Source organism: Ischnura elegans, chromosome 4 (assembly GCF_921293095.1).
Source record: "Ischnura elegans chromosome 4, ioIscEleg1.1, whole genome shotgun sequence".
Lineage (NCBI taxonomy): Eukaryota > Metazoa > Arthropoda > Insecta > Odonata > Coenagrionidae > Ischnura > Ischnura elegans.
In genome coordinates this window covers 1689087-1700871 of record NC_060249.1, presented here as the reverse complement: position 1 = coordinate 1700871, position 11785 = coordinate 1689087, and the positions used below count along the sequence as shown (strand labels likewise).

General features: G+C 39.8%; 2 protein-coding genes across 3 annotated transcripts in view; one reads left to right on the top strand and one right to left on the bottom strand.

Moving 5' to 3' along the window:
- The window catches only part of LOC124156980 (pleiotropic regulator 1), a 39362-nt gene extending 31951 nt beyond the window's left edge, over window positions 1-7411 (bottom strand). The window contains exons 1-5 of the mRNA XM_046531422.1: window positions 7201-7411; window positions 6966-7072; window positions 6587-6792; window positions 5560-5703; window positions 4098-4267 (exon numbers count right to left, since the gene is read on the bottom strand). Coding sequence (XP_046387378.1) covers window positions 4098-4267; window positions 5560-5703; window positions 6587-6792; window positions 6966-7072; window positions 7201-7209 — 636 coding nt within the window. The 5' untranslated portion in view covers window positions 7210-7411. The remainder of the gene's footprint in view (window positions 1-4097; window positions 4268-5559; window positions 5704-6586; window positions 6793-6965; window positions 7073-7200) is intronic.
- An 83-nt stretch (window positions 7412-7494) lies between these two features.
- Window positions 7495-11785, top strand: part of LOC124156981 (zinc finger protein 277) — a 41758-nt gene continuing 37467 nt past the window's right edge. For both annotated transcript variants that reach the window (XM_046531423.1, XM_046531424.1), the window contains exons 1-3: window positions 7495-7837; window positions 8003-8249; window positions 11391-11571. In XM_046531423.1, coding sequence (XP_046387379.1) covers window positions 7831-7837; window positions 8003-8249; window positions 11391-11571 — 435 coding nt within the window. In that variant the 5' untranslated portion in view covers window positions 7495-7830. The remainder of the gene's footprint in view (window positions 7838-8002; window positions 8250-11390; window positions 11572-11785) is intronic.

Below are 11785 nucleotides of genomic sequence, written 5' to 3'. Positions count from 1 at the left end.
CACCTATTACAACTTCCTATGGTCGTGAAGTAACCTTCGTTCGATAGGGGAATAATAATCCTTATTTAAGCCAAGCGCTACCAGCTAGCAGGGAACTCTGCTACCTGCTAGCATCCTGCGTCGTATCAGCGCTCAAGCCTTGCCCCAAGGTCACCTCACTCGGTGCTGGGGGAACCAGAAATACGTCACACGGACTTTTCCCATCATTTCTACTTAGCCGTCGCTTTTTTGTGCGCTCGAAAATTTTCACTTTTCGTTTAATTGCGAAAAATAGATATCGTCATTTGAAAATCTAAGAGCGTGAAATGCGCACTCCAGGAGTAATAATCTTTCGATTTAGGCAATAAAAAAATTATAGGAAACCACCCTATTTCACCATGTAATATCCTGCTTCGTATAATCGAGAGTTCACTGAAGTATGATCCAGGCACCACTTAGCAATGTAATGTCAAAACATCCTCAGGAAAGTCAGCCAGTTTTGCACGTAATGGAGTACACCTTTTGCAATACACCAACCACTTAACACAAACTTCAATTAAGACGAAACTTTTTAAGAGCATACTACTAGAGTTGTGTGAGAGATACGTGCACACCCATGTCTCGTATAGCACAATTTCGATATTGCGCAAATTCGTTTCTCGGGGAAACATCGTAATGCAGTATAGCCTAATCAAAAAACTTGAACGCTCTCATGATAAAACGTTAACTTGCGCTAAGTACACACGAAATTGCTATCATTTTACGCATATTAATATTATTGCTTGCCTTAAATCTTCTTTGTTTATATATTAATCGAAATCCATTACTATGCAATGGCCAAAAGTATTTCAGTACTCGTCATTGGGTCCAGATAGCCGGCCTACCGAAGTAATTTATCTCGTCTCCTTAACAGATTGATAATAGTTAATTTAGATCATTAATTAAGCGTGGGGCCAGTGGAAATGAGTTTTTTAAGCAATACGTTTTGCGATGTAATTTTTGCCGCCATAGGTTATCGGGGTTATCAGACGACTGACTTCCAGGTAGAGGGTCTACGCCAAAGCCTTCAAGGTCATCGGTATTCACAGGGGAGAAATGGAGCGGTGGCCGAGTAGCGTATGAATAGCATCACCACATAAAAGGGTCCGCTATAGAGTCTCAAACACAATGGCTTCGTTCTCTCCCAGCAGTCTTAGGCCCTCTGCATCTCAGGAATACAGTTCAGCAGAAGAAGGTGATTTTGATAGAGCCATACAGAGTAAAAACCAAGAGAATATGGCAAAAAATAGGAATGCATTTTTCGGAATAGGTTTATCAAGAAAAACCATAAACCTAGAAGAGAAATAGAAAGAGGTCTATAGCTTTGAAAATTAAGTGCGTCAAAGCGATATTGCGTGGAAGTTTATACTCACAATGCCTTATTCTGAATAAAGACAAAGTTAAAACATCAGTGACCTCAGTCGCACCAACTTCAACCAAGCGGTCTACTCATACCGAAAGTTCATAGTGAATCTAATAGAGGGTGGTAATCGCTCCGAGACATTTAATGAAAGCTCCGGTTGGTTCCAGAATTTTAAACGGCAAGCAGGTATTCTCAGTGCGGCGATATCAGCAGCTCGATTCTGTAAATGTCATACCTGTGCTTCGCGTGGTTCGAACCACAGTGGAGTTCTCACGCCTCTCACCGTGAAAGACGTTCAAGCGATCCTGTAAGCCTGTGTCGTGAGATGTTTGACGGATTGCGAACGATCACTTCAGTTTCTTATGTTGGTAGCTGTGCGGACGCGAGGAACGAATCAGAATCTCCGATACAAACTTACTTCAGCGGCCAACTGCAACTTCAGTTACCATAGAGAAACATATACAATGCCGTGGAATATTCACTCCCAAAGTAAATAATACTTCTTTACTCAATTTTGAGTGAGGTCTTTTCTTTTAAAAGTACCTATTAATGATAAGTTACGGTTGTTTAATTAGTTTATAGCTATAAACTGTACATTACCTCTTTTATATATTGTCAAGTGCTGCGTATCAAAGTCAGTTATCACTAAGCAGGCTCGTAATTGCGCAATTAGCTCTAATTTCCTCATAATATGGAGCTAATGCTTACGCGGAATGAGAACAAGTGTTATTTTATTATTTAATAATGGTTCTTTCTCGTACGCGTTTGAGCTGTTCTCATCATTTCAGTACATAATTTTAAATGCGCTGTGGTGCGTATACATATATGTCTGATTATGCAAGCACATAACACTATTCACGATTTATACTGATGAAAATGTTTCTGGCGCGAATACGAGTAGATTATCAACAGTTTCTGCTAGAGGACGAGATGTTTACATGTCTTAGTATTTCTATAATGTCAACAGAAAAACGAATCATGTTGGTCGTGTTACTGAACGGCAGCAATAATGCATGGAAGAGATGGAATAGATGATCAATGTTTATCTTAACGTACTAAAGTATGCCCCGGCAAGCCATCTAAACGTCTACGAATTAATCGTGGTGTGAACTCAGTGATCCATCGCCAATCTCACGTCTCGAAGGGATTGTTGATATCGCGTATCTGCCGCCGAAGTGCATCTATTGCCTCCGTCGACATTGGTGCTCATGCAACAGTAGCGGAGGTATGTAAAGAGCCTCCATTCTCGTTAATAAAAACAAATCGAAGGCTTGAACATACGAAACAAATATTAAATAAATCTGTTAACATTCAATACCGCACAATACTTTTACCGTTGGTTCTACTCCAAATTATTATGAACATTAAGTTGTGAGTATTTTACTTGTACATTCTAGAAGATGCACAAATATAAGATAATTGTCAAACCCTCAGCGCAAGGTTTAACTTCCCACCAACTTCAATCGCAATGAAGGCCAATCAATTTAAATAGGACGCGAATGTAAATTTAACTTTACGCATTTCTTGTATTTGTTTTTAATACATATTACTTATGGGAAGTGACAATATGAAATAACCACCATCGTAATTAATGAATAATGTGCTATTAATTATCAATCACAGCGTAAATTCATAATGAAAAATTAGAGCGCATTGCCACGACGAAGCTACCACGGGACCTCTTGGGCGTGAATACTTTCACGGACGCGGCTGTGAGAGTGACGTCACTATAAAGTTTCAGAATCGCTCCAGCGTCAAAGCCGTGAATACATTGACGAAATCCGCTTGTGACGGCCATATCACATTTACAGAATCGAGCTGCAGGTGAATCTGCAAGTGTTGATAGCGCAGTCACCGCAACATTTTCTGATGAACTCCAAGCTGTGAATGAAAGTGGCTCCTTCCCCCCTCAACTAGGTTTTATTGTTAATGAGATGATATTGTTTCGGAAAAGAATGCATTCTCGTTCATTCATATTCTGTGAACAAAAACCTGGGTCAGGTTTCAAGGCTTTTAAAGACTGTTTCACGTAGCTGCTAATGCCTCGGAGGACTTCAAATTAAAATGATTTATCATTCATAAACTCCGGTAGCTATGAAATGGCATTCAAAGTAGCATTTGCCTGTCATTTCGATGAGCGACAAAGGGCCTGGGTGCCACAATAGCTGTTTTTAGACTGGTTTGAAAAATCGTCAATTGCTGGCAATGAATTACGAATCCCTGAGATAGCAGATGTTAGCCTACCTGCACGACAGGAGGGAATTTCAAAAGCACGTAGGAATTTTTTTAACGTGAATAAAAGTATTTGAATGCATACCCACTATCTTTAAAGATACTTTAAACTATAAAATTTATATAAATAAGGTATTTTAATGCTATTAATGGGAATATATATGGTTTAGAGGGTATTAGATACCCAACACCTGTCTACCAGGAACACATCCCTATCTTCCCAATGTTAAAACGCTCTCGTATAACGCAAATTCGTAAAGCGCAAAGACCCCATGGAACGCATCCCTTGCGCTATACGAGTCATGGGTGTATATGTACTGAAGCTAGCCTTGGAAGTCTTTATGATTTATCAACACCATTTGGATGTTTAATTAGGTAGAGACAACAAAAATTACAACTCATATGGCCAAGTCAAGTTCATTGAGTCGAGAAGAGACAAGGACAGAAGAAACGGCAAGCATATATTAGATTCTTGCTTCCTCACCTTGATCACTCGGTCAGCAGACCCAGTGGCAAACCAATCGTTTCCAGGCTCCACTGCTACGCAACGAACCCAGCCCAAGTGACCAGAGATGACTCTGAACAGTTTCCATGGGGGGTGCCATTTGGGACGAGGCATGGCTGGGGCTCTCCGAGGAATCAGAGCTTGCTGACCTACACGCCAGAGAAGAGAGATTACACATGAGACTAATTGCATGAATCAACACAGACAAACTGGTTTTTGAGCATTGCCCATGATTTGATGGTGCTACTTAGTACGTCTGTGCGCATGGCTGATCAACTTTTTCTCTCCTGTTATAGGAGGTGTCTTCAGGTCAAAGTGATTTTAATTGCATTTGAAATCATTTTGACATGAACCTGCCTCCTGTGACCGAGGGGAAAATGTGCATCAGCAATGAGCAAACCAAGCAGCACTGGAAAATTCAGGGCAAAGAACATGTAAAGCTTGGTTTTCCCAGGGAATAATGGCAGTGAAGATTGGCTTCAGTTTCAACCCAGGCAAGATTCTCCACACCTCCTTCCAACATTTTGATGAGCAACTTGAGTACAATTTGCATGCCTAGGAGCGATTGCTGTCTCACTGTCTCCTGAATGAGCAATGCACACACATTTGACTGACTTACTCCCCCCCACAGGTGGCCATTCGAAACCTACAAGGCCTCACCAACTAGGTGCCTCCACATTCTCCAGTCACCTGCCATATTTTGCTGGGCTCCCATCTTCCTCGCATCCAACTTCATCGCCCCAGCACATTCTTGGTCTTCCTACCGGTCTTTTTCCTTTGGGTTTGCCTTCCAGAACTTGTTTCAACACTCACTTCTTCTAAGGAGGTGGCCCTTTGACTACCTCTTCAAATACTCACCGGAGTTGCACCTAATCAGGAGACTGAGAGGGCAACCGCTCTCAGCGGAAGTAAACACTTTTAACACACGTAAACCCAATCCATCAAAGGAATGACAATGGATTCCTGAATCACAGAGGATGAGAACTCGAGAGTCGCTCATCGAAACACTGAAAGGAGATACAGCGAATCTTACCCGATAAAGAGATCTTCACAGCCAAGAAATAACATGTCATTCCCAACACATTTCATTAAGTAAGGCTTTGACAGGGTGAAAACTTCTCCCTTTTTCCATCTGTCCAAGGAAACCACATAAAAAAATAGCATTTTCATTTTTCACCATTCTTTTTCTAGATTCATCCACAAATATATATTTTTTATCAAATTGATCACCAAAATATGCAACTATCATGGACAATTTTTATTGTGGAAACCTGAAAATTACAATTAACCCTTACATTCTTGAAGCTGTTCATTAAACCAAGTTTCGTAACAATTGGAGAATTAAAAAAAAAAGTCTGTGATCAATTTGACATGGAATTATGTACTCATATGTAAGAGAAGCATCAAGGGCAGTGAAGAAGTATTTATGCACATTACGTACCACTTCCAACTCGGGTGCTTTGAATGATCTGCGATGAGGTGGTCGGGGGCAGCTGCGTTTGGACAGGAAGGGGCGGGAGGGGAGCGCCCTCTCCTGGGGGCAGCAGGTGTGCTTCCGGCGGGTAACTCCCAGGAATTGAGGGATCTGGAAGCATTTGCAATAAAGAAAGACAATAAGGGGCATGAAACATGGATTATTCTTAATTATAGGTAAGAGTAAGATTAACTCATTTATAACAAGTTCTACTTTCTTTCAGGGATTGCAGAAAGCAACAAAATTGGGAGAATTTGAATTAGTAATTTGTCAAAAAAGACACATTGCTTACTTCTGTTGCTGTTTCACATTCTGTTACCAATGCAAATTCTATAAGTCAATTTCGATTTTTCCCAAATATTTACCAGGCATATCCAGTGAAAATAAATTTCTCGGAGATTTTGTGTTCCTGATTCTGCAGAATGCTGGACACCTACTCCATCTGAGTTAGGATTATTTTATGCATGGCATTTCACCTAAGTTTCTCACAGCCCACAATGAAGCATAAGATGCATCATTTGTGGGGAATGACATCAATGTCATCAATTGATTTGGATAGAGTAGATTGGAATCTATGTTAAAAGATAAGTAAGCCATGTCTGAGGAAGTATAATTCATCTGTTTACATTAAAATAGGGTGGGTGGCATTTTTTGCTTCCTTAGGCGATTTTACGTACAAAAATTGGTAGGAAAGAGTTTCCACTTTTACCAACCTTAACTATAGCTGGATTAGAGATTTCCACAGAAATATAATTTGTTGGCACTCTCTGAGGGACTATCTCGTCATTTTCACATACCATCAATGTTTGATTCAAATTTATATCAAACCTAAATCTTGCAATAGATTTAAAAGAGCTTTTATGCGCATTTCATATTCAAATGGCGAAAAGTCATAATGATTCATGTACCATACATTTTAACTGGCTTCCGAGTCATCTTTTCAAGGTGCAAGTCCCACTAATTAAATTGGAAAGCAAAAAAAATGGTGAAATACCTGGAACTACAGGCTGCATCCCTGGGGGCGCTGTCAAAGCAAGCATTTTCTGCTGCTGCTGGATATGATGCTGTGCTTGGTGGTGTTCTATTGCCAGCTGATTATGAAGGTGGTTCATGCCTTGACGAAGAGCATTGCCCCTCTTCACAGCTTCCATGACGAGGCCATATGCATCCCTTATCTTCACTTCTTTCTTAATTTTTTCCCTAGTTACAAATGAATAACATTAGAACCACAAGTCTCTTACATATACACATGATTTGATATTACCCCTAGCAGTTGTTGGTTTCCGATATCAATAAATTGATTCAAAAATAATGGAATTTAGAATGGAATGGCACACAATTTAAAAAAGAACACAAGATATGCTACAGCTTACGATTTCTCGTCGATAGGTGGGAGCATGCCATGGTCGGAGAGAAAAGTGTCATGGGTCCTTTTCAAGGACCGGAACACAAGTGTGTGGACTGAATGGCGGTGAACTTCCTATATCGGATGAAATTGATAGAATTTATTCATTTAGTCATGGTTAATAAAAATAATTCACTAACTACGGAAGGAAACAATACAATATTCAACGATGAAAGTATAAACAAAGTTACATCTGCACTTACTTCTGTCATTATTTTGCGTCTAGGCTCAACTGGTATCCGATGAACAGAAGGCAAGTATATTTATTGCATAAGTTGTAATAAATAATTACATGATGTCACAAAAATTAAACTGAACAACTCTATGTAATAACTATAGCGTCCAATTGTCAACCTCAATCCAAAAAACGCGATGCGGCCACGGCGGGTACGCAGTTTTGCTCGCCGTTTTTTGTTTATTCGATTGTTTCCTGTTATTCGATGGTAGACATTGTAGACATATATGTGGCATGAAAAACTGACGTCACACTGGGTATTTTTCTCATGAAAGGCTCATTTATGACAATATTTTTGAATTTGCGCATGTGCAGCCTAAATAATTAGGCAAACTCCTCATAAAATATTTTTTTATGGTCGAACCAGTTATCATGGAGCTAAGCATGCATTAGTAAGTGACCAAAGATTTTGAGTGGGGAGAGGAGAGGGGGATCAGTGGTCGAGTGTGTTGGGTGGTGTTTTCGGTTCCGCTTGGTTCCGCTGCGGTCACATCACGCAATCATTTCGTATATTTAGTAGACACTATTTTATTTTGAAAAATTATGTCTTTCCGGTGGTAGAAAGGATAATTAGAAAAATGTCCAGGAAATTAAAAAAATGGAAGGTAATCTTAACATGTTCGCTTGCTACTTTAATTCAAAGTTGTCATAGCTATCAACGATTTTGAATTTTCAACTCGTGAAGAAATATTTTATGTCGATCCATAATTCCACTTTAATTTTAACGATTTGAATTGTACTAATTGTAAGTTAATTCTCCTTCGTTTTAGGAAAACAAGATTGTGTTCAACATCAATTAAGCCGCAATACGTCAGTTTACAATGGGCCTCTACCTGATCCCTTGATAAATTTTGATCCACTTGTTATCCCTAGTGTTCCCTGCCTTGCACCCTGTATTTTCTGTGACGAGCATTTTCCGTTGGATGAAGATGGAAAAGACATTGCCCTTCTGCAACATATGTTTTTCCAGCACAGGCTTGTTATAGCAGACTCAGAACACATAGCCAGTCTTTGTAGGTAAATACATTTTATATAGTAATAACAGGTACCATTCTCCTTGTAAATTATTTGTGATTAGAGTCAATTACCAGTCTTGTGCGGTGAAAAAGTATTGAAGTACTTATTTTGTAATTGCTGATGTTTATGTAATTATTAAATTGTGTTTGTACGGTTTACATTGGTTGAAATAAATTTAAATTGGTTTAAAAATCAGGGAATGGCCCTGAGAGCACAAAGTTTGCAGTATACCAAATGTTAACCAGATATAGGGTAATGGGTGCACGATCATCCCATCGTGTAGCAGCGATTATAGGAAACCTGGACTGTTGGCAATTTGTCAACGCAGGCGAGTGCCTGGCTATGACTTCTGCTATCTTTACTTCCACTTCTCTCGCTGCCTTCACTTATTTTATTCCCCTCATCTCCAGTTTGACATTGACTAGTCACAGCATAAATATGTCCGAGTGCGACAAAATCTCCGGTTCCTATGGGCCATATTCAACCGAATGCGAGGCCACGTTAATAATTGCGTGTTTGGGATTGGTTAACCATTGAAGAATCTTCTAAAATTAATAAAGAGTTTTTTCCCCTCCGCTGATCGTCGTCTGAATACACAGATGTCCTAGTAAACGTGAAACATTCCTTGTTTAAAGGTAAATAAAATAATTCCCTTTCACAAAGAGGATTCTAATGGGAACAATAGTCCCATTGTAGCTTTGTGTTAAAATGCAAATATATTGGTGCTTTTGCGTTCGATTAATTTTCTCATAAAGATCGCTGAAAACATTGATGAAGTGTAAAAATTCATGCACAGATAAACCACAACAAGGATAAACTGCAGCGGAATAATCGGCAGTCTATTTGATCAGGGGTATATTCTTTTGCCATGCTCTGTGCCCACTTTCTTCAATTTTCTCCCCACCTCCATTTCTTTGATCATTTTCTCCATTATGGACAGCTTCTTTATCCTTCCACTGCCAAAGTAGCCCATTGACTTCTCAGCCGCTTTGACTATTCCAGTTTTGATATCATTCCATCTTTCCTCGACAGTCTGTGTACTATAAATATCCAGAATATTATTTTCCACAAGTTCCTGATATTCTCTCCTCATACTCCCCTTCAGAACTTCTGCATTCCATTTCCTCGCCTTCCTAACTTTCATAAGTCTTTTGAACCTTACGTCGCATTTCATGAGCTCTAGGTTGCGGTCTGAATCTGCATCCGCTGCAGGGAAGCTGCACGAGTTTCTCACATTATTCTGAAACCTCTGTCTTACCATTATGTAGTCTATCTGTATTTCCCCACATCCCCTGGAATTTTCCATGTGTACCCTCGCCCTTTATGATGATTGAACCACGTGTTTGTGATGAATAATTTGTTTCTCCCACAAAATTCTTCTGCTTTCTCTCCCCTGTCATTCCGAATTCCTAATCTAAATTTTCCTACTTTATTTCTATCCCTCCCCGACTGAAGCGTTCCAGTCACCCATCATTACCAGATTTTTCTGACCTGAAGTTTCTCTAATTATTTCCTCGACCTGTTCATACACCCCATCTACTTCTTCTTCCTGTTGATATGCTAGTGGGCATGTAAACTTGAACCACCATGAGGTTGGTGGGTTGTGCTTCAATTTCTACCACAAGAATTCTATTGCTTACCTGGTCTATACCTACCATCATCCCATTTAATACTAAAGCTATCCCTTGCTGGCTTTCCTCCCCAGCACAAAGATAACCCTATATTCATCACTCCAATAGTCCCCACCATCCTTCCATCTCACTTCACATAATTCTAAGGTTTCTGTCCTCCCTTAATCCATTTCCCTTTTGATATTTTCTAACTTCCCTGCCCTCATCATTGTCCTCACATCCACGTCCCTACATTTATGGCCGACTTCTTCTCCATCTTCTTGGTCTTCTTTTCTTCTCTCTTCATTGCTGCTGGTGATGATGATAAGTCTCTGCAAGGATTTCATATGTTGACGACCCCGAGGATCTTGCCGACCTCGCTGCCATGAATGATACCTGCCTTTTGCGGATGGGTTCTGTTTAGAGATGGATCGAATAGCAGATTTCTCGAACTCGAATATCGAATTTGAGTATTAAATCATTAAAACATGGTGAGTCGGAGTCAAGGTGATCAGCGCGCCGCGTAAGCAACTTCTCCGGGCTCCATTCGACCTGCATGAGGCCGCGGATATATAACAACAAATCTGGTGTTATCATCGAGTTGAATCACCATCGACTTGTACGCATACTAGAAAAAAGATTCTCCTTTATTTGGATGACCTCGAAATCCAAAATGTGCGCACAGGAGGCTCATAAATCGCTCGTTTCGCCGAGGCAACAGAAAACGTTAAATTGGCAAAATTCCAGAAAACCTTCCTTTTCCTATATATTCGGTAGTTTATAATTCGGGATTAGCGATCTTCTGCTGTCCCTTTATTTCACTCATCTTTACTGATGCAATGACGATTTTTCGAGTACCTACTTACACCTTTTTTTATTATATTAGAAATGCCATAGTCACTACATGTCACTTTTACAGAAAAAAATTTAAAATTTCTTCGAGGCCACTGAAATATGCGTAAAATGGAATCACTAATTTCCATAATAATATTCCGTGTGGGAATGCTTTTAAGTTGATGAATATTATAATTTTCTTAAAATATTTCATTGAAACAATTGTCATCCTCTCATTACTTATTTTTACTACCCATTTTTTAGCTGATTCCTGAAAAGTATTATCCAACCTTAATTGGGCAAAGAACATTTAATCAATGAATTTGTTGCTGCATTTAGCACCTATTAGTTACTTAAAATAATATTTTTTATTCATAAAAAGTCATTCCAATCATTACAGGCCCTAAAACCTGAAAAAAATGGCAGGTCCTCATTTAGTGTTTTTCTGCATTTAATGTTTTAAATTTTGTCCCCGCTGAAAAACCTTAAATCAGGATTCTACTGTACTCATTTTGAAAAACTTCATGTGAGAAGGAGAGTCTAGACAAACCTTACGACATCTTGCCAAGAGGGAGGGGGTTGAAAAATCACCTTGCCATATAATTGATGGAGGGTTCATCTCCTCTCAGTAATGGAAGAAGACTGCTCCAATGAAATGTACATCATCATCAGTGCTGTGGTTGTATTCTTTCTCCAGCTACTGCCAATACTGGAAGGCAAGACTGTTGAACCACCCACCGTCCGAGTTCTTTTTTGGAGTCAATGTGGATGCCAACCCTGCAGCTCCGAGTCCAAGGGTTGTGGGGTCGTATTTTCTGCTCTCGGATCAACTGCCTGAAGACAGGGTGCTACGGGAAGGACTGCAGAAGAAAAGACTGGTGAGCAACTGCTGGTTGATTCAGCACTCTCTGGCTAAACTTTGTGGAATTCTGACGTGATGATGGGTATGTTGATTGATGCATATTGGCATGTGAGCTGTAAGACGGAAGCCATAAGCAATTGCACGTCTCCTTTGAAAGACATAAGCTACGAGACAAAAATTCAAATTGAAGCTGCAGAAAGAGATGGCTGACAAGGGGAGGCTGGGAAAGT